The 23228-nt window shown below is 43.7% G+C and overlaps 1 protein-coding gene across 1 annotated transcript; it reads right to left on the bottom strand.

The window, feature by feature from the left end:
• Positions 1-347: 347 nt before the first annotated feature.
• Positions 348-23160, bottom strand: LOC146311505 (poly [ADP-ribose] polymerase tankyrase-2-like). Its single transcript, XM_084740926.1, has 30 exons — positions 22899-23160; positions 21372-21731; positions 20547-20662; positions 20335-20443; positions 19482-19577; positions 18813-18849; positions 18532-18607; positions 18224-18318; positions 17062-17128; positions 16908-16985; positions 16494-16602; positions 15795-15916; positions 15563-15654; positions 14185-14263; positions 13876-14047; positions 13657-13739; positions 13263-13408; positions 12383-12548; positions 12076-12295; positions 11432-11541; positions 9529-9717; positions 9094-9442; positions 7778-7854; positions 7260-7380; positions 6956-7053; positions 6584-6658; positions 4727-4832; positions 3981-4167; positions 3668-3824; positions 348-795 (listed from the first exon to the last, which is right to left on the bottom strand). The coding sequence occupies exons 2-30, from the start codon at positions 21706-21708 to the stop codon at positions 733-735; spliced, it is 3732 nt and encodes a 1243-aa protein (XP_084597052.1). The 5' UTR covers positions 21709-21731; positions 22899-23160; the 3' UTR covers positions 348-732.
• Between the last annotated feature and the right edge of the window lie 68 nt (positions 23161-23228).

Genomic DNA, 23228 nt, shown 5'->3' with positions numbered 1-23228 from the left:
CTTCTAGGTAAAACCCTTTATGTTGGCTTCTAGGAGGAACTTTTTGAAAGGGTTCTAAGTGAACTTTTATATAAAGTTCTAACAGGAACCAAAAATGGTTCTCCCACAGGCACAAGCCAAAGAACCCTATATGGTTCTAGTTGGCACCTTTATTTCTAAGGGTGTACGTAACGCTATCAGAGTTTTTTTCCTCTTTGATTTAGGGGGAAAATACATTTATGATAAAAAATTTTGTAAGTATGATTAGTCGATTAATTGATCAGAAAATTTTTCAACGATCAATTCATGAAAGAGCTGACAGTTTGCAGCCATTCTGGATAAATAAAAAAAAAAAAGAGGCAGGGTCATCAAACTAAAAACAAGGGGTTTATCTCTGAAAATGCAACATTTTCTTTATAATTTTGAAAAACACTGATGTGATGAAAGTGACACATCCTTTCTAAAAGTGCTGCACCCTGAATCACTGGAACAAAAGGACAAAATCAACAGTCACATCACATCATGATACATCGTGGTTAATAAAGTGCATGAAACAAATAATATAAAAAACAGAAAAAACAGGCATCTGATTAAAAACCTACATGTTTTATACATTGTATAAATAATTTCTTTGTGCATGCAGTTAGGAATGCAAAGGCTCGACTGACAGGATAAGATGAGCACTCTTCTTCTTCTTCTGCATTTCTTCAGCATCTTCCTCCTCCTACGCTTCCTTTGTCTTCATCTTCCTCCTCATCCGTCCGCAGACTCGTCAGGCTTCATGATCTGGTAAGTGATCAGGTACTCTGGGTAGGCCTGTGGGCGGCAGAGAGGCGTTCACTGACACTCCGGAACAACAGAGACTCAAGGCCAGAAGAGCAGAGACAATAAGTCTGCTGACGCGTTAAAGGCGGTCCACATTCAAAAATAATTTCAGACATCTTCGCTGTCTGTTTCTGCTTCTGTTACCAAGTTTTCAAAGTTCACTGTGAGCTGTTTTGTTCATATATACATATATAAATATATATATATATACATATAAACTACACACACAAGTTTGATGTCACTTCCTGTCTCAAGTAGGTGGTGTGATGACTGTGACTCCTGACTAGCATGTAGATGTGTTCAGGCCAGGAAGTTTGAAGCAGATCAGACCGTTTACACCAAAGTTAGAGCAATTTCATGTGTCATGGCGAGACAACAAAACTCAACGCCTCGTCTGAGTGCTAAATCTTTTAGTAACTTTTGAAGTGGTTATGATTAATTCTGTCGGAGGAGTTTGTACGTGCGTGAAGTTGGAGGTTGTGTTACGTGTGCACTTTGACTGCAGTTAAATTAAAATTATTGACAAAGTATTTTCATTAATCTCAGATCAGAACATACACAGTTTGTGTGACACTAAAAAGATGGTGGACCCAGATGCAGACGGGATGAAGCAGAAGTGGTTCAAAATGTTTAATAAAGCAACAGAAAATACAAAAGACCAGCAGGAAAAAAGTCTAGGGGAAGAAAACAAGGAACATAAAGTAAAAAAAAAAAGCCCAAATCCAAAGTCCAACAAATACAACAGTGAAACACGAGAGGAGACAGAAAAAGACGACAACAAACTGACACAGAAACAGAGAAAACATGAGGACTAAATAGACAAAAAACTAATCAGACACAGGTGGAACAAATGGTAATCAAAGAGGGGCGGGAAAAGGACATAGACAGGAAGTAAAGTCAAGACACCTGAGGGAGGACCAGGACTACAAAATAAAACAGGAAATGACCAGATAAACCCCAAGACTGTGACAAGAATGTATATTCATTCCTCTCATTGCAATAAGTCAACAGATGAGTCCCCAAAACACAGCCAGTATAGTAATAAATAAAAACAGTTGTTTTAATCTCTTAAAATATTTGTTTCTTCAAGTTTTGAGAGTTTGAGTTTGATTCAAAACTGATTTTCTGAAAGATTAAGTTTAGAAATAAAAAAAAAACCCAATTATTTCATGTTTGCTGAAGCTTAAACTTTAAAGTTTTTGCTACTTATTACAGTTAATTAATGTGAGCATTTTTTACAGCTTAGACCAATTTTACATTTGATTAAAATACCACAGAAAATAAACATTTTACAAATGTTTTTTTTTTTTTTGAGGGTGTGTTCATTAAGCTCTCATAAAAAATGTGCTCCTGCTGCTGCTTTTAAACCAGCAGAATTTTGACCCCTGGAAGAAAATGTGTCAGGGCCCTATCAGACCCCTTGTTAGGCCATTTTTTGGCCCGCAGGCTGTATGTTTGACACCCTGGTCTAGTTTGGCAGTGGCTTTTTGTGAGAGTCACACATTAATCTGCAGGATCACTTTGAGGGTTTTAAGGCTGCAGGAAATGTGTTAATGTGTCAGCGTGTCTCTGCCGCCTGCAGCTCCTCTTCATCTCCTCGGTCCTGCCGATCACGCACTGATCACACACTGATCACACACTGATCACGCACTGATCACGCACTGATCACGCACTGATCACACACTGATCACACACTGATCACACACTGATTACTCGAGTGGACATCTGTTCACACTGGATTTGTGAAGTGCCACTTCTTCAACACTTATTGGTTTCTGCAGGAGACATTACACATCCAATCGTCTGAGAACGAGCTGAGCTCTCCACTTCAACCGTCCATGTGGGAGACAACTCCGTCCTTCAGAGGAAGACTGGAGGTGACCCGACGCTGCTGCAGAGCCAAAGCTTGAGCCACAGCCTCAGCCAGCCAATCAGCATCATGTTTACAGTAGGGATGATAACAATTAGTCGATGATCGATGAATCTATCGTTAAGAGTTTGATCGATCTTCTATCAAACAAACATCTGAAACATGTAGCTGTTCATCTGTTTCACAGGCTACACTTTCACAGGTTCTTCCTGAAGGGCTGCCGTTCTAACCAGAACAATCTGCTTCTGAAGAACCCTTTTTGGAAGAACCTGTGTAAGACTGAGGGTTCCATTAAGAACCCTTTTCCTCAAAAGAACCTTTTTAGAAGCTAGAGTTCTTCAAGGATTGTTGAAATCCTTGAATATAAAAAGATTCTCAGTAGAACATCCTAAATGTGTTCTCGATAAAACCCTCGGAATAAAGAAAGGTTCTTGGTAGAACCCCCTGGGTGGATTCTTGCTTGCACCTTTGGAAAGGTAGAAAGATTCTGGATAGACCCTCCAGAGGGGGTTCTAGGTGGAACTGCTGCACCATAAAAGGGTTCTCTGTAGTGGGTTCACAGATGGTTCTTGGTATAACCCTTTATGTTGAGCTCTAGGAGGAACTCAGAAATATTTATTTGTCACTGGAATATTCAGACTTCTTTGATAAATCCAAAGTAAATTCTGCAGTAACCGTTTCATTTTTTCATTTATTATTTATCTTACTTGCAGATCTTGAAACCTAAAAACTACAATGTGAGTTTTTTATCATTTCTCTCTACTTTTCTCTTCTTCCTCCTTTTCCTCTGACCCTGACTCATCACTGTACAGCACCTATAATTATAATTATTTCTTTCTATTTTAAATTCAGGGGGATTCAGAACATTAAAAACACAAATATTTAAACTGCAATTAAAACGGGTCACACAGACACTCTAGACCTGACAGACAGATAACTGACAAAGTGAAATGTATTAATGAAAAGTAAAAATGTGTCTGAGGTGTCTCTGACCTGCTCTCCTCTGTAGATGACGTACTCGGCCAGAGCGAGGCCGTTCACGCTCGGCCTGCCGGTGACGGAGTGGTGACCCGGAGGAGAGTGAGCCATCTTCATCGCACTGAACTGCAGGAAGGATTTTCCCAGAGTCACCCTGCAGAACAACAGGTGCCTGCGAGGAGCAAAAAGCACGACGACGGTGACATAAAGAGCGTTCATACTGAGGAGGAGCACCGCAGACAGATATATGTCATAATTCATTCAGGGCAGGTCTTAGCAATGATATTAATTAAGGTCTTGTTCCATTTCGTGCAGCAGTGTAGCGTACCTGTGGCAGACGTAGCAGGAGCGGTCTTTGTGCAGCGGGCAGCCTGTCCCTCCTCCGATCCCGTAAACGTACTGGTTGCTCTTTGACGAGTTCTCGGCGAAGTAGATCCCGGCGCCGAACATCCCTCCGATGTAGGCGTGACGCTCGTCGAAACCTTTGTGGATGATGGCGTTGACGAACGGCGAGCCTGGGAGGAAACAGAGTGATCAATACAAACGCTACGACACAACACAGCGAAGGACTGCGCTGACCGACAACTCTTGATCGAGGACGCCCCTTTAATATCCGGTTATGAATTTGCCAGCTGTTTACCTGTGGAATGTTACAAACAGGTGTTTTCGGAGCGTTCCATAACTTTCACAGTCTTTAGCTGCTCCTGTCACAACTTTTTTGGAACAATGTTGGAGGCATCAAATTCAAATACAAAAAAACAATAAAGTTTATCAGTTTGAACATTGAATATCTTGTCTTTGTGCTGGATTCTTTTGAATAGAGGCTGAAAACTTTTTGCAAATCAGTGCATCTTATGTTTTATTTACGTTCCGACTTCTTTGGAATTCGATTATTGCATTACGATTACTTAATTTAAAGTTAATGTCCAGCTGTATAAGAGCATGTATTGACTGGACTGTTACAGTCGCGTCTAATTCAGCTGCCACTGCAACAACTTCTCCTGAAACCAACAAAAGCAGAAGTGCTACAACTCTCACTGCTGCTCCTTCCTCTAACACTGGAAATATTCTGACCGTGGAAGAGCATGCGCTCGTTGGAGTGGTTGTGGTTTTCCTCTGAGACTTCCTTCCTGCGGTGGGTGTATCTCTCCCACAGCTTCTTGTTACAGACCTTCTGGATCTGAAACACAAGAGGTCACACAGAAGGTCAAACACAGGTGAGAACAGTGATCTGGGTCCGGTTTTCACCTACAGGACTTAGGCCAGGTCTTAAGCTAAGTCCCTCATAACTTCTAAATTCAACCTGTTTTACCATCTAGTCTTAAGCCTTCTTCTCGCTGAGACTGGCTGCAAATCTTAGGAGCAGGTGTAAAGTCAGACTCTAGGATGATTTATACAGACGTACAGCAAATATGACTCAAGAATATATTAACTCACTTATTAGCAGATGCAGTTCAGCTCAGATTTAATCAGGTTTAACCAGCTTTAAGTAAAGTGCACAGCTGTCAGAGCTCACGCTGCTTCCTAACTGGAGGTGATGTGAAGGAGCGAGCGAGCAAACAACTGATTGGTTCAGTTTTTTCCTAAACGAGGACGTCTGTGAGTCAGAACAACAGGCTGAAAAATCTTTCAGACAAGTTTCACCTTCACCTCCAACCTGATTTACCATCTGGTTCAGATGGATATTGACGTCCTGGACATTTGACGAGAGACTAATTAACGAGATTGAGAAGAAGCGGCACCTTTTCTGTGCTCCACAGCAGCCAGTTTACGAGAATATCCTCAAAAAGGACACAGTTTGGAAGGAAGAAAGGGGACTTTTGGGACTTACAAGTACGTAAAGTGTCCTCCAACTACATAGAAAAACAGCTGATTTAAGAAAATGATGTTACCTAATTTACACCTGATCTACTCATCTACATGACACGATATATTATATATAATTATGTTATTTATTATTATCAATCAACATAAACTCATAATCTATATGTTCCCGTTACTTTAGAAATAGCCATTTTCAGTTACATACTGTCGGGTCGACTTACGGAGGTCATCATCCTGAACGGCAGCGCAGAGCGGACAAACTGCACTAACAGTGAGTCTTGGGAAGCCCATGGCGACCTTACATAGACGCCACAGCGTAAACATGGAAGTAGACGGCGAGGATAGACGCGGGTGATCGCTGGCAGACCGTTTAGCGTTGTGAACCTTGACTGGCACAGTTTTGACAAATGGAGGATCATACATACACTGTACCAGAACAAAAAGCAGCGGACAGTGAATCCCCGTCATCCAAGAAGCGGAGACGCGAAGAAAGTAAACGCAAGCATGACAGGAAATGGCAAAAACACGAATCAACATCGCCATAGCGTTTACACGATGGAAATCGCTGATGGAGGACAAACGTTTCACAGTGACGCCGAGGCTGCCTGTTTTCTGCTGGACAGGTAATTCATCCTACACACATAATTGTAGTTTGTTGTGAGATAGCTTTCGCTCGCCATTTTGTCCGCTGACAGCCACCGTACTCTTGGTGAGAGAGGGGCGGTGTCGGGGTAAATCCTCTTAGTTGCAGTCTAAGGTTTGAACGCTAGATGCCACTGGAAATCACACACTTCTCCTTTAATCAACGGGGAAATTAGTCACCAGGAACATCCCTTGTTAAGAACAGTCTGAAGTCTATTATAAAAACCAGTTTTAACAAAGACCGACTTATCAGTTGGGACCAGGCTTAGTAAAGGTGGAACCAGCTCCATGATTGGACAGCAGGATCAGCAGTTAATTCTTTTCTAAATGCTTTTATTCCACCGTGACTCAGAGTTTCTGACTGAAATTTCTCAACAACTATTGGATGAGCTGCCATGAACTTTGGTCCAGACTCTGACCTGAACGGTGACGTGTGTGTATGAAGTGTAACTGTGTGTGTGTTACCTTGACCAGTGTGTATCTGTTGAAGACTCCTCCAGCATGGCCGCCGTCTCGGTGCTCTCTGATTGTACTCTGCATCTGATCAACACATACGAGGTTTTCATTGAGGACATACAGAGTTTGTAAAACCTCAACTCTTTAATGCGCAACCAAGTTATAGACATGAAACATGGACTAAATGTTAGAAAATGTTCACACAGAACTGTTTTTAACAAAAAGTATCAGAAATTTATGGTTTTTACTGGTACATGTCGTCCAAAAATCACACTTTCTTTAGAACAGTATTATTATTATTATTATTATTATTATTAGTAGTATTAGTATTAGTATTAGTATTATTTCTTAACAGTTGAAATACTAAAGATAAGGCTGTACCTCCTCCTCCACTGACTGGAACTCTTTATCGTCGGCTGCGAGGTCGATCAAGATCGTCCCACTGTTGGCGGTATTCAACGTCAGGTAGGGGTTCAGACCTGACACACACACACACACACACACACACACACACACACACACACACAGTACAGATCATGATCATACAACATGTTGCTTCCATTTCAAATCTTTTCTTGCATTTGATGCAAAAAAGAAATGATTAACATGTATTCTGTGTGCGTGTGTGTTTAAGAATGTGTCCTTAAGTGTGTGTGTGTGTGTGTGTGATTGTGTGTGTCCTTACTCTGCGGCCCGCTGATGAGCCTCTCCACTCCCTTGATGATCTTGTGTCTGTGTCCGTAGGCGTTGATGCCGATCTCCTTCAGCTCGCGATGACCCATCTCCACCAGCACGTCCAGAGTGATCTGCGCGCACACACGCGCGCATGCACACACAGACACAGACACACACACACACACACACACACAGACACAGAGACACACACACACACACACACACAGAGTCACAATGTGTCAGCTGTAAAATGTAGTGTTTACAGCCCGTTCTGCAGCCCTCAGGTGACCAAAACATCTTTAACATCTGGACACATCTATTTCACCAACATTAGATATTTTTCTCTCATGTTTCAGTTTTCATGTTTCAGTTTGTTGACAAAAGTTCCTCTGTAGTCGCTCAAACCTTTGCAGCTCTTCCTGAATGTAAGAAAATGGCTGCATGCATGTAAGCGCGGACGATCAGCTCTGGCTGACGCGACGCACGAGCTGCACTGATGTTCCAGCTGCAGGGAGTCGATGATCTCACCTGCTCTCTGTCGAAGATCTCCAGAAGGTGCTCCAGTCCGAGGTTCTTCAAGAACTGACAGATACTGAGCTCGACTCCTGGAACCAAACACACACACACACACACACACACACAAACACACACAGAGTTGTAAAAGTTCTGTTTAAATTTAACAAAACTCACTGTGTTCATCCATGGAGGTCAAACAAAAGTATTCTTCAGTGCCTTTGTTAGCAGGATGTGTATCTTGTCACACACACACACACACACACACACACACACACACACACACACATACACGGCACAAACAAATCAACAGGCCTCATGCAGGAACCGCTCATACGGAACGATTTCTTCTTCAGTGGTGCGTACGAGTGATTTAGGAGAACTTGTCACAGTCACCAGTTTTCTCATATTTTGAATTTTCTTTCAGATATGAAGACAGTTTCTGAGGTACAGACCTGTCGTGGAGTCATGTGACGTCAGTCTGCTGGTATAATTATGTCGACATTATCCTGTTCGACTGTAAATTTACATATGAAGCCTCTCATCATTAATTTAATGATGTGTTACAACCTGCTGTCAGGTGTGTTGGCCGTATATCTGCACATGCAGGTCTCCTTGATAAAAACTTCTCCATGACCTCCTCCTCCCACTTATCGCCCCACACTCGTTTTTTCTCTGAAGTCATTTCCATATCAGGACATTTCTTCTTTAATTCAGATACAGTCCAGTAACACGGCGTTCACAGCACTCGCTTTTAATTCCACTGCTGTCGCTGTTAAAATGACAGATTTTCCTTTATGGATCTCTGAAAACGGGATGTCAAACTCTGAACTCGTAAATTTCTTCTTTTCACTCTTTACTCATTTTTCTGACACACGGGGCAGGAAGTGCAGCTGTATATTGTATTACTGGGGGATTAATTATGCTACTTTACAAGTCTCATGCACGTTCACTTAGATACACACAGGTGGATCATTTACATGGTTATCTGAAGTTACGAGCGTTTGTTGAATCTGACGCGGCGTGTTCATACGAGGCCTTCGTATGGAAGTTACCAACTTGGTGACTTTCTTCTTAAATTTAGCGACTTTTCAAACCCTCCTCCTGCACCTTTCCAGAGTCAAATAAAAGCACTTTTCCAGCACCTCGGAGCTGCAGTAAGTCACACTTATGATGCTGTTGAGCTCAAAATCAAATTCAAAATCTTGAACTCTCCCTTTAACAAGACGGGCAGCAAATCAGAAATCACTGACTCTTTTTGAGAACAGTCTTGTGGGTCTTTTTGGAGGAGAAGAAACTTGTAAGTCGTTTGCATTTGAGGACTTTCTCACCTTCCTCTTTCTTCTCGGCGTTCAGTGAGGCCTCGGCCACCGACAGCGGTGCCGACATCTCAGGAAACGCTGAGGACGATGAAGACGATGGCAGCGGTGAAGACGAGGAGGAGTTTGAAACGTCAGAGGCAGCGGTGGCGTTGCTGTTAGCCGTAGCTGCTGATGTGGCGACAAGACTGGAGGAGGAGGAAGATGAGGAAGAAGAGGAGGAGGAGAGGAGTGGTGGGACCACGGCAACAGGTGGAGCACCGGAGGTCGATGCCGCCACGCTGATGATCTGAGGTTTGTAACAGCCGGGGAGAGCAGAGGGAGGCATGGCGGCTGTTAGCAAAGCGCGGACATCATCAGCCTGCAGGAGGAAGATGTAAAATTAACCAATAAACAGTGCTGTAAGTATTATGGTGGACTGTCCTTTTAAATCAGCATCAGACAAACCGTGACCAGGTCCAGCGGCGACTGTCCCTCCTGGTTTCGGAGGGTGGGGTCTGCACCGTGAGCCAATAGGAGCGCACACAGCTGCGTCCGGCCCTTCTGGGCAGCCTCGTGCAGCGGAGTGAACGCCCACTTATCGGTGGCGTTGACGCAGGCGTCGAACTTTATGAGCAGAGCGGCCACGTCTACGTGCTGGAACACAAGACGAGACAACCAACAGATCTGAAATCAGTTTCATTTTCAGATCAATAACAGATAACTGGAAAGCTTTTTGTTCATCACTGTAAAATCTTTGACTCTTCAGACCTTCACACACAGAGACATTCATAAAAAATCTGAATATTTCTGAGGAAAAATTTCAACCTGCCTGACAATTTACATCAAATGTGACTCAATTTTAGATTAATTTAAACTTCTAAAAAACTGGACTTTGGAAAATATTGATCAACATTTTACACCACTTTTTTTTTAACAAAATATCAAATTGATTAATACAGAAAGTGAATCATTTTGAAAATAATCATTTACAGGAAAGATCTGAAAAACAGGTTCAAACATGTGGAGCACGGGGACGTACATTTGTACGTTGCCATGGTGATGAAATTTCCCCTGCGGTTGTTTACATTGGCTCCTGAAATTGTAAACATGAATCATGTGGTGAAAATGTTGTTTGATTATTGGACACATCCAGATATGTATTCTGATACAGTTACTAAAAATATAGTCAGTAACATTAGACGCAGCTTTAAGTGTTTGTTTGTTCAGCTGTTCCTTCCTTTCTTGTGCACAATTTATTTATTGATTGATTGATTTTAAGACGTAAAATGTTGTTTTCACCCAGTGAAGCATTTTTTTCACTAGAGGTCATGATAATGAATCGGCAGCTGTGTGCTGTGCAGGGTAGGATATTATTCTTTATTTTTATTTATTTTAAATGTAATCCTGCTAATAATCCCCATTTTACTGATGTAATTGTAATCTGAATATGTCTTTTTTAATTTGGAACTGTAATGGAATACAGTTACCTTTTTGTATCCAGATTACGTAATCCTGTTACATGTAATCCATTACTTCCCAAGCCTGACTGTGCCTAACTCACAGAACCCCACTTAAAAAACGGAACTATCCCTTTAAAATAGTTTATTTACGTGTTAAGGATTCTTCTGAGGTTTCTGCACATTTGTTCCTGTTGATAAAATCACCAAACTCTCTTTGTGTTGCTTCATCTGAACCAAAATGAGCAGACAGACACCAAACTGCTGCGACACAAAACACACGAACGAGAACAATAAGGGGACGAAAGTGAAACGATGTGACAGGTGGAGGAGAGAGCGAGGGGTGAAGAGAGGATGATGGTGGAGTCTCTGCTTTAATCAACTGATCTGACTGGACGAGAGGCCTGAAGAGCTGCACGCACACACACACACACACACACACACACACACACACACACACACACACACACACACACACATCCACATCATTTTGCTCCTCATCACTTGTGTGTGTTTTTGTGTCCATTTTCTGTCTCTTCAATCAGCAGCTCATCACTCAGAGGACACTGAGTGTGTGTGTGTGTGTGTGTGTGTGTGTGTGTGTGTGTGTGTGTGTGTATGTGTTTAAATGAAAGCAGTCAGTTCGACAATTAAACTAAAATAGAAACTGGAGTGTTCTTACAGGCCATGTGCCGATCAGTCACTGATGTGTCCTCAGTCCTCCAGTCAAAATGAGTCCAAACGTTCACAGTCTGTTTTCGCGACACTCAGATTGGACTTAAATTTGATTTACTTAGATCCAAATAATTACAATAATTAATAATTGAAATTGTTCATTAAATCTAGATAATGTGTGTGTGTGTGTGTGTGTGTGTGTGTGTGTGTGTGTGTGTGTGTTATCCCCTGCTCACCCCGTAGGAGGCAGCGTTGTGCAGAGGAATCAGTCCTCCTTTATCTTGAGAGTTGACCTCAGCTCCGTGCTGCAGCAGGTACTCCGCCACCTCCAGGTTATTATAGCCCGCTGTGACACACACACACACACACACACACACACACACACACACACACATTACAGACATGTTAGTCACTTTAATGGCAAACTTTCTGAAAAAAATGACTTAGTATCTCAAAACAGAACAGATTCAGACAATTTGTAGTTCCTGTCCTAAAGTGCGCTGCACAGGGGTATTTAGGGCGTGGCTCTTTAAACGACACATGACATGACACAACATGTAGTATCATCTCACATTCTCACATGCCTGCCTCTGCGAACAGAGATGCTGAAATGACCCTCTTGTTGTGACACTGGCCCTGTGGTTAACCAGGGGATCAGGTGGGCCGGGTCATAAAAATGAACACTCTGATTAATAATGGATGCCTGAGGCACGGCAGCATGACGGTGACATTACTGCACGCATGACAATGTTTAAAATGACTGACAGCAGCCTCTTTAATCATTAAAGTAAACTGTTTGAGTTAAGATTAAGTCAGATTAATGTTCAGATTAAAAGTTCAACATGTAGCTGTGATGCTTCAGGTGTGTGTCTTTGTGTACCAGCCAGGTGTAGCGGTGTGGAATGTCTTCCCTGAGTGTCTCTGCAGTTGACGTTGTCGCGCGTGCAGAGCTTCTTCACTCGGGCCAGACAGCCTTTCTTAGCGGCGTCCAGCAGGGCGGCGTCGCCCCGCAGCAGGTCCTGGATGTCCGTGTCGGCGTCCTTCACCAGATCCAGAGGGGTGTTGCCGTCGCGGTTCTTGCGGGTCGGGTCTGCACCGTGCTGGAGACACAAGACACATTGACGCAAACAAACGGTCACATGTCCGGTGTTACCTTTGACTGCAGGCCCGTGTCAGTGAGCGTATACCTGCAGCAGGAGTTTACAGATGTCGTATTTGCCCTTGGCGGCGGCTTCGTGCAGCGGTGTGAACTTCCAGAGGTCGGCCACGTTGACCACTGCACCGTGAAGGACCAGCAACTCGGCAACCTCATAGTGACCGTATGAACAGGCGTTATGGAGTGGAACCAGACCTCTGAGAGACAGAGACACTTTATTCAATCAGTGTGCGTGACTCTGTGTATAAACTTGCTGAGATGAGAATTTCATGGAACATGTCCACAAGGGCATTTTTGGACGCAAAGGGTTAGTGCTGCTTCCCTGCATCATCGACGTTTGATGGGCACGCCACTACATGTTGTAAGGATGGATGATTGACAGGTGCTCTGGTTCCCTGAAACAGGAAACCAACAGCCTTATTTCAAGTACTGGAGGGAACGTTTGCACAGTCCGCTGTCATCTGACCAGCAAAGAAAACATACAGGCTATGCCCTCCTGCAACCAGGAAGTGGGCCAGGCTTTGGCTTAGTGGCCAAACCACGTATGACATCACATGATGCACAGTGGCCCAAAGACGTTTTACCATCAAGCTTACATTGTGAGAGAAGCAGCTGAAACACAAAACCTGTGACTCGTTTCACTATCAGTCCATAAACAGATTAAATCATTTCATCCCCTTTCAGGTTCATGGATCCAGCAGTCAGCTGGCTCTGCTGAAGGAGGTCTCTGCTGTGCCTGCCTCTGAGCTCTGAGCTGTCTGCTCCTGGATCCCACACCGGACGAACATGCTGATTAATTTGGAAACTTTTGCTTAAGTTGCAAAAATAGTTCACCGAAACGTGTTAGCTTAAAAGTTTCTCTTCAGTTTCCAGAACTCAGCCTGCAGGCGCCATTCACCACGTTTCCTCACCCTTTATCCTTGGCGTGTACGTCGGCTCCATGCTGCAGCAGGAACTGGACGACGGCCAGACGGTTGTAGCCGGCGGCAAAGTGCAGCGGCGTCGACTGCCGACCCTCCACGTCTCTGCAGTTCACGTTCTGCAGCGTACAGAGCTTCTACACAGATGGACAGAGACAGGGTCACAGAAAGACAATTAACAAACTTCATCATCCATCAATATCCAGGTGTCTTCAGCAGTCAGCAAGGCTGCTTGTGAAGCTTCTTTCTGGTGATTTTTGGATGCTTTTGCTATAGCAGGATTCATAATTTCGTTGCCGGGACTCTGCATGGAGCTGGATTTTCTTTTTTTTTCTGTCTTTTCTTTTTTCTTGGTTTGTTTTTTATTGCTGCAAACTGAAAGTACCTTGACAGTTTCCAGATCTCCTGTTTTGGACGCTTCTAGCAGCTGTCGATCAACTTCAGAGTTCCCGATCAGAACTCCTTCTGCTGAGACACACACACAGATATAAAACTAGAACATAATAATCACAGCTCAATGAAACCAAGTGATGGCACTCTTTCTGGAGTATGAGAGCTGCTCGTTCTGACATAAATCACGTCTAACATCCCGTCACCAGCGCACCCTGCAGTATCTCCTGCACGCTCTCGTTGCCCAGCTGTGAAGGTGAGAATCCCTGCAGTGATGTGAGCAGCGGGTCGCAGCCGGCGCTCAGCAGCAGCCTGCAGGTCTGCAGGTGACCGCAGTGAGCGGCTCGATGCAGCGCCGTCTGGCCGAGGTGATCCACCGCATTCACCTGGAAGGAGGCGAGAGGAATCAGCCTCATCTGTGTCTGATCACACGTTTTAGCTACATCCACCTGCTAACTTTGAACACCCTGAGCTGTAGCTCAGCCCAGGGTGTCAGAGGTTAGCAGCAGTTCTGGTCTCTGACCTTGGCTTCGTGTTTGACCAACACCTCGATGACATCATTGTGGGCTTTCTCCGCTGCCAGATGGAGGGGGGTCAGCAGGCTGAGGGAGCACAGTGACATCACAACAGGCTCAGAAACACAGTGGCTGTCTTTGGAATCACTCATTAATGAACTATTCATAACAATTATGACATTAAATTAAGTATGTAGTTTGTTCCAACTGCAAAATGTGGACTTTGTGTACGTGAGAATGCCAAGATGTTTACGGATTGGTAAGGTTCATGTCTAGATGGTAACCCTACCTTTACCAGTCCACAACTTTTGGAAGATTTGTGCACGTTGTTTCTGACTTGTAGAGATATATTTCTGAGACAGAAACTAACAGTATGCAGTGTGAGCTTAGTGGACAAACTCATGCAATGCAGCTTCTCCTTCTTTGAGGTTTACCTGCAGCCTGCATCCACAAAGTGTTACATTACTGCCACCTTGTGGGGTTAGTTCGCTACTGCAGCTCCCAGGTTGCCAGACTATTTGCATTGCACTGAAGTAAGTGGATGTGAGAGAGTTTAAGATTTAGATTAAAAGTCAGTGCCCACCTTGAATCCATGACAAGAAAACCTACAAATCAAGTCAGAAATCCTGCTGTCATTCTGGACAAGAGTCACATAAAGACCATTACTGAATCAGCTGACTCCCACCTTCACAACGTATCAACAATTACAGGATTTATGTCTGAACAAGAAACATGTTTTCATTTTCAGCAGGTTAGACCGTTGTAACTGTGTCTTCACAGGTCTGAGTCAAAAATCAATCAGACAACTGCAGCCAGAGTCCAGGAGCTCCAGGAGCTCCAGGAGCACCAGGAGCACCAGGAGCACCAGGAGCACCAGGAGCACCAGGGGGACCAGGAGCACCAGGGGGACCAGGAGCACCAGGAGCACCAGGGGCACCAGGAGCACCAGGAGCACCAGGAGCACCAGGAGCACCAGGGGGACCAGGAGCACCAGGGGGACCAGGAGCACCAGGAGCACCAGGGGCACCAGGAGCACCAGGAGCACCAGGAGCACCAGGAGCACCAGGAGCACCAGGGGGACCAGGAGCACCAGGGGGACCAGGAGCACCAGGGGGACCAGGAGCACCAGGGGCACCAGGAGCACCAGGAGCACCAGGGGCACCAGGAGCACCAGGAGCACCAGGAGCACCAGGGGGACCAGGAGCACCAGGGGGACCAGGAGCACCAGGAGCACCAGGAGCACCAGGAGCACCAGGAGCACCAGGAGCACCAGTGTGATTGTGGTTTCAGATGTTTTTGGACGTCATGTTCGGTTTCCATTTTCTTTCCTCAGTTTTGTTAATAAACTGAAACCAAAAGAAAACTCAAAAACTTGTCAGAACTCACTCTTTATTCTTCTCGTTGACGTTGGCTCCCTTCCTCAGCAGAAGTTCACAGACTTGTTTCCTCTTCAGGTATGGAGAGGCAGACACACAATGCTGAGGCATGGAGATAAACGTTTGTTTCTTTCTTTTGAGAACTGACAGTTGCTTGAGAATAATAACAAAAGTGTCAATTCTTACAGTACTTTCAGCTTCTTTCTCCATCATGCAGTGTATGTGTAGATGAAAAGTCTCACCAGTGCGCTCTCCTGAGTGTGAGGGTGTTTAAAGGCGATGGTCTCCAGGCTCAGATGCTTCTTGACTCGCACCATGTCGGCCTCCCGCGCCGCCTGCAGCAGGCTGTGGCCTCTGAACTCGTCTGTGAAAGATGCACCAGGACAACTGAGTCAAAGACCACGAACAGGACATGATGACATGAAGCAGAGACGTGCATAAAGATGAACACAGAAAGCGTCCGAGTGGCAGCGTGTGCCGGACGAAATAAAAAAGCAGTGGTCTGACAGAAAAGTAGAAAGCAAAAACACACAAAGCCACAGGTGTGTGAGGAGTGTTTGTGCAGCAGGTGGTGGAAAGAAGAAACTGGCAGGAAATCACAAAGCTGTTTTTGTGTTTAGTTGTGGAGTATTATTTGCACATTGATGGGAAAATCAAGAGTCTGAAAACTTTCCATATGCACAGTATTCTCATTTACTGACTGACAGAGATGTGCAAAGTAAATTAAATATATTTAAAATAGATATTGAAATGCTTTTGAGCATTTTGTAATTTGTAGAGGAACAAATACAATGTTCTTAATAACACTGGACAGAAGAATATATCCCACTGATGGTATGAAGTTATGAGTTTGAGAATGTTACTGCAAAGCTGTGCATGTTGAGCTCGATGTGTCTGTATTTACGCCGCTGACAGAGGCGGTGAAGACAAACGAGACGTACACGCCAGTCGCTCCTTCAGCTGTGACGTGGGAGCGAGGTCGATGGAGCTTTTGTTGTGACAGTTGAGGAAGGTGGGGTCGGCCCCATAGCTCAGCAGGAGGGAACACACCTGGACACAAACACAGGTACAGTCAGTGGACGCAGAAACATGAGAACCTCATACACAGAATAAAATCATATTCTTTCTGAGACCAATACTGAGGGGAAACGAGTCGGAAAAAAAATATTACCAAGATGTTTTTTTAGCTAAAGAGAAAATAGGCTTTTTCTGTGTGGTTGTGCACCAATATGAGGTTCTGCAGCCGACCCTGATCACTGCTCTGAGGTCAGACTGAAGCAGCGGAGACACGTCCTGCTGTCCGTCAGTATTTTTAGCTCAGCTAAAGTGAGAATTAGAAAATCGCTGCACTGTACCTCCACTCTGTTCTTGGAAGCGGCTTCATGAAGAGGAGTGAACTGCCACAGGTCCATGGCGTTAACACAGGCTCCGTGCTGAACACAGACAGAAACTTTATTCGTTAAAGGCAGGAAACAATCAACCTTTCTCTCTGAAACCAGGAGAACTTACCTTGACCAGCAGCTCTGTGACCTCATAGTGACCGTATGAACAGGCGTTGTGAAGAGGCACCAGATCCCTGAAACACAGAACACATCAAACTCTACTGTTCCTGCTGCGAGACGCTCTGCTGCTTCTTCACAAACGTTACAGGATAACTCGTCAAAAGACTGGAGTCAGAGAACATCTGGCACAGTTCTGTCAATCTTTGTTGTCTTTCATAGTAGTCTTTCATATTAATATATTGTGTAAAACCTTAGTTGACTCTCAGCACAGTCATCAGGTAACTTCAAATAAATGTTTCACTGAAAGGAACCAAATCACAAAAACTAAATGAGTTACTGACACGTCCTGTTAGTTTTGCTCAACTTACCTGAGTTTGTTTGGTTACTGAGGCTGTTTGTTATCCTCATTAACTGCAATATTAGTGTCCATAAGTTAATTAACTCAAAGTAAAAATCTTCATTCTTCATTAAAAGGTGACTTTGCAGCTGGTCGCATTAAAAAGAAACACTGAGGAAATAAAAAAGTGCTGATTAAGGCAATAAATTAGTTGTGATGATGAGAAATGACCAGATTAAAAACAGAGAGGAGCTCAGAACTCAAGGCACACAGACAGACAACAGTCTGGGAACTACTGCTTTTTTAAATCAATTAATGAATTTATTTATTCTTTTCTTTTGTTTATTTTATTTTCTCATTACATTTCCTCTTTTTATTATCTCATAATCTCATGTTTTTTCTCATAAACATTGTGTGTTTTTTGTCTCATAAATTTACCACTTCAGTCAGTTTTTCCTCTGAATATCACTCCTCCTCTCCTCGCTCCATTTTTTCTTTCTTGTTTTAACCGTAAAGGTTTGAAATGATGGATATCTTAGTTATGTATGTAGGATAAGAGCATTAACAACGCTGATGTTTTCATTGTTTGCTAGACTTTAATCATTCATTCTTATTAATTATAATTATCAATAACCAATTGAACTAATCAAACTTGCTGCAATGACATTAATGGTCACCAAAAGAACATGAAACCATGTTTTCCTCTTTTCCCCTTTAAAAAGATATTAGAGGCTTAAAAACAAATCAAATAATCAAATAACAATAATGAATAAATAAGTCTCACACACACACACACACACACACACACACACACACACATGCGCTGTCATACCCCTTGTCCTTGGCGTGCACATCTGCCCCGTGCTGCAGTAACAGCTGGACCGTCTTCACGCGGTTGTAGCCGGCTGCCAGGTGCAACGGCGTCGACTGAAACGACCAGACAACACTCAAACGGTAACCATGGCAACCCAAACCGCTCATCCCAACAGCAGCCCAAATTCTTCAGCTCCTCTGGCTGCTGTTACCTCCAGGTGCTGACACGGACGCAAAACTGATCCCAGAGCTGCCAGCTGCAGCTTATGTCAGCATGGTTCAAAAAAAAAAAAAAAAAACGCTGCAGAGAAAAGGACAGAAACTCACCTTTCGTCCGTCGCTGGCGTGACAGTTGACGTTGAGCGGCGTCAGCAGAGCCATCAGCTTCTCTTCATTACCGCTCCTGTCAGGACGTCAGCATCATGATGGACCAACGTTTGATAATAACAACAACAACGACAACAACAACAACATCTACAGCTGAGAGTCATGAATATTTTCATTAGTGATTAAAGGCACAGTTCACCCAACAAAGTCTTTAGAAAAAGTTTTACCAACTTGTCACAGGTTCCATTGACTAACACTGATAGAAATGAACACCACTGTACCTTGCACTTTCCAGAAGCTCGTCTTTTCTGTATTCACCTGAAAAACAAGCAAAAATCAGACATAAAAATGTCTTTAATACGGACATGTTGGACAGGTTGCTCTTCCTCATTTTTGTATAATCAACACTCACATCTTTTACAATTTTTGATAATTATGTTTTATGAGGAAACAACTGTTTGTTTTGGTGTCTATATGGGTTAATTATCTCTTTATCTTGAGATATGAAAGCATGTTTGGCAAGAGCACTAAAAAACACACTCCTGATCTCCAGACGACGGTATTTAAAGAGACAGTTCACCCCAAAATCAAGAAAACATGTTTGTCCTCTGGCCCGTAGTTTTGGTGTGAGCTGCAGACTTTTGGAGATATCATACATTTGAGCTGCAGCTTTTCTCACTTCAGCACTACAGGCCAGGGAAAATATAAAACCAAAATGAATTTTTTAAAAAACTGTCTAATAACCTTTTGATCAGAGAGAAAAGTCAGCAAACTGATTTAGTAATCTGTTTAATACATTTTACTTTCTGATGAGACATTTTAAGATATCCTTCATCTTTGTCCTGACTTTGTCGTATGTGGATCTGCAATCCATCTAACAGTTGCTGAAATATTTCTGTTAGGATCATGTGAAGCTGAATGCTGCCTACAACTGTGCACTTCTTCCTCACCTGTCAGAACTGCTTTGGCAGACGGTTCTGCCAGATCCAGAGCGGTTCGACCGTCGGTGTTCCTGATGGTCGGCTCAGCACCGTGCTGCAGCAACACTACACACACACACACACACACACACACACACACACACACACCCACAGACGCGCACAGATTGACAACATGTTAAGTTCAGACTCTCATTTAATTCCTATTAAGCTGTATTTAAAGCTGGATATCCATAATTAGTGGAAAATTGATTGAACCTAATAGTACGATTCTAGCCTTTGTCACACGTCTTACCCTTCATCCCTCTCCTCGACCCCTTCATCCCTCTCCTCGACCCCTTCATCCCTCTCCTCGACCCCTTCATCCCTCTCCTCGACTCCTTCATCCTTCTCCTCGACTCCTTCATCCCTCTCCTCGACCCCTTCATCCCTCTCCTCGACCCCTTCATCCCTCTCCTCGACTCCTTCATCCCTCTCCTCGACCCCTTCATCCCTCTCCTCGACTCCTTCATCCCTCTCCTCGACCCCTTCATCCCTCTCCTCGACTCCTTCATCCTTCTCCTCGACCCCTTCATCCCTCTCCTCGACCCCTTCATCCCTCTCCTCGACCCCTTCATCCCTCTCCTCGACCCCTTCATCCCTCTCCTCGACTCCTTCATCCCTCTGGATATTATATTCCTTTAACTTCTCTAAAATTGGCATCGGCATTGACCAGAAAAATCAAGTGTCGAGCTCTACAACAAAACTGGAGATTTTAAACAATTATTAGAAATGTTTTTAAAAATCTAAACAATCGAGACTTAATTAATGGTCAGTCTTTTCTTGGATATGGTGGACTTGGACTCGAGCATGAGTGTGTTTGTACCTATACACACGTCAATCTTGCCCTTGATAGCTGCCTCGTGAAGCGGAGTGTAGTTCCAGTTGTCTCTGGCGTTGGCGTCCGCTCCGTGGTGAAGCAGCAGACTCACCACCTGCACAAACACACGACAGGACGCAGCAGTATGAAGGCGTCTGAACTCTGATGGGGAATAAGGAAGTATTTTCCAGGTGGAGGTTGGAGGTGTGGTGCTGCACCTCAGCGTGGCCAAAGGAGCAGGCGTTGTGGAGGGAAATGAGCCCTCCATCATCTCTGGCGTGGACGTTGGCTCCGTTCCGGAGGAGGAAGTCCACGACATCTTTACGCCCGAACCCTGAAGGGACACAGAGAGTTCACTGGATAATTCTCAGGACAGTCAAATCACTGGTCTGTCCTGTAGTTTATTATTCATTCACCGTCTGAGCCTGCAGACGTCTTTGCGTCTTGTTTGGTTCTATCACAATAAATTATTCAGTAAATTTACAGTAAAGCAGAGTGCTGCAGCGGGAAGGAAGGAAGAGGAAGCAGGTTTCACATTAAACCACTATCATCAAGGTGGAAAAGGCCGACATCAGGGGTTGTATTCACTGACATCCGAGGAAAACTAAGAGACTGAGCATAAAAAATCTAGCAAGGAGTCTTAGGAGAGATTTAAGAAACAGAGTCTCAGAGCAACTCTGAACATGACAGGTACAGAAACTTTTCTCTTAGTGAGGAGGTGAGGTCAGCTGTGTTGCTAGGTATGATTCATACTTAGAAAGAATGTGATTGGTTGATCCAACATAATTTAAAAAGACAATGGAAGAGTCAGACGAGCGGTTGAAATCTACAGATTCGCTGCTAGATGCCACAGAATCCTCCACTGGTCCTTTAAAATGATCGTGAAACCAATCTTTACAGTTCTTGGTCACAAACTGAGCAGAAAACATTCAAACAATAGTTGGTGTTTCCTGTCACTAAAGTTTGTGTAAAGGAAAAAGGGGGTGGTGGACATGTTGTTGGACATGTTGTTGTTGGACATAACTCACCAACATGTATCTCACCTGCAGCAAAGTGCAGCGGCGTGGACTTCCTGCCCGCCGTGTCCCGGCTGTTCACGTTCTCCGCTGTCACCAGCTTACGAACTCGCTCCAGGTCTCCGCTCCGACAGACCTCGAACAGCTCCCTGCTGGCCTCGCTGGGCTCCGCCACCTCCGCCACCACCACGGGCCCCGGGGACACGGCTCCGCCCCCGAGGCCGGACACCCCCGAACATCTCCGTCCGGACGACATGGGCGGCGGCGAACGGCCTTGTCCAAATTTCAGACCGCCGGTTCTGGAGAGTTTGGAGTGTGAGCAGCAGGCGGCAGAACCCCAAAACCCTGCAGCCACTGACGCCATGCAGGACGACGAGTCCCGGGACCCTGCAGGGATGCAGGAAACACAGAACCACAGACATGTTCTTAAAAGTGAAATCAGCTTGTTTGAAAAGGAAAGAACGAGACAGAATTAAGAAAATTTAGAAAATATTTTAATTGAAAGAGGGCTGAAATATTCTTACTGCACAGCGAGTGACATATCATGTCCTTCTTATTGTCATACAGTGATATACTGTTTTAATTTTAATGTTTTTCAACCATAAAGTTAAAAAACTGTACTGTTTATGTTTACTGTTTATTTTAAAATAAGCTTAAAGTTTAGCACTCTGTACAACTGACAGTTATTATTATTATTATTATTATTATTTTATTTATTTTTTTTTTTATTATTATTTATTTATTTATTTATTTACTTTTGTTTTCTGTCCTTTTTTCCCCTGCATGAATCTTAGTTTTAATTTACTTTTATGTTAAAGTAAACAGTAAAAATTAATCATTTAATCAATTAGTTATTTGGTTCATAAAATGTCATAAAATTGTGAAAAAAAAATTAATGAGTGTTTCCTAAAGTCCAAGACGATGACATCCTCAAATATCTTGTTTTGTCCATAATTAAGAATATTCAGTTTACTGTCAGAGAAGAGTAGAGAAACCAGAAAATATTCACATTTAACATTTTTTATATTTTTCTTAGAAAAAAAATAAATAAAAAAAACTGATTAATCAGAAAAAAGAAGCACACTGATGCACATTTCTGTGGATAATTCTTAAATTTCGTCTTTCAGTTTTTTCTCAGTCGCTGTTTTTATATATTGATGTCATATACAGTAGAATAAGCTGTTTTACAAACTGATTGTTTACATATTTTATCATGTTTTTGATGTTTTATATCGTAGTATACATATGTTTACATACAAATTTCATATAATCTCTCTATTCTGATGGATTATTGAATCTATAACGTGATCAGTTTCCACTTGGGGATCAATAAATAATTCTGATTTTGACTCTCCAGTTATCGGTCGGGCTCGGGTTCTGATTGGACAGGAGAAAAGGAAAATACCAGAAATGGTGTCTGCAGGAGGACAAACAGCTGCAGCGTTATGAGGCTGACCAGTGACTGTAAATGAAATGTGAGCATTAATAATCAATAATAATAAATAATAAAAAAAGGCCTGATTGATAATAACAAAAGGCCGTGAGTGAACTCACTGTGAGCACCGCAGACACGCTCTCACCGGGATGTGATGGAGATATGACGGCTGTTTATTGGACCGACAGACCCCGGACCTCCATCACCTCCTCCTCCGCCTCTCGGTGCGGCCTGCCGGGGAAGACGGCGCCTTGATCCGCGAGCAGAGGAAGAGGAGAGGAGGAAGAGCTGAAGAGGAGCTGAAGACGCGGATCTGAAGCACAGAGAGGAGACCAACCTGCTGACGGAGGGAGGAGGACCGGCGGACGGAACAGACCCCCCCCCCCCCCCCCAAAAAAAAAAAAAAAAAAAAAAACAAGCACAAAGGATGGTTTCATTTGTTTTCCTGG

Source organism: Lutjanus erythropterus, chromosome 17 (assembly GCF_056507025.1).
Source record: "Lutjanus erythropterus isolate fLutEry1 chromosome 17, fLutEry1.hap2, whole genome shotgun sequence".
NCBI classification, from domain to species: Eukaryota; Metazoa; Chordata; class Actinopteri; order Lutjaniformes; family Lutjanidae; genus Lutjanus; species Lutjanus erythropterus.
Note: the sequence above shows the minus strand (reverse complement) of the source record. Positions and strands in the feature narration are given on the sequence as shown.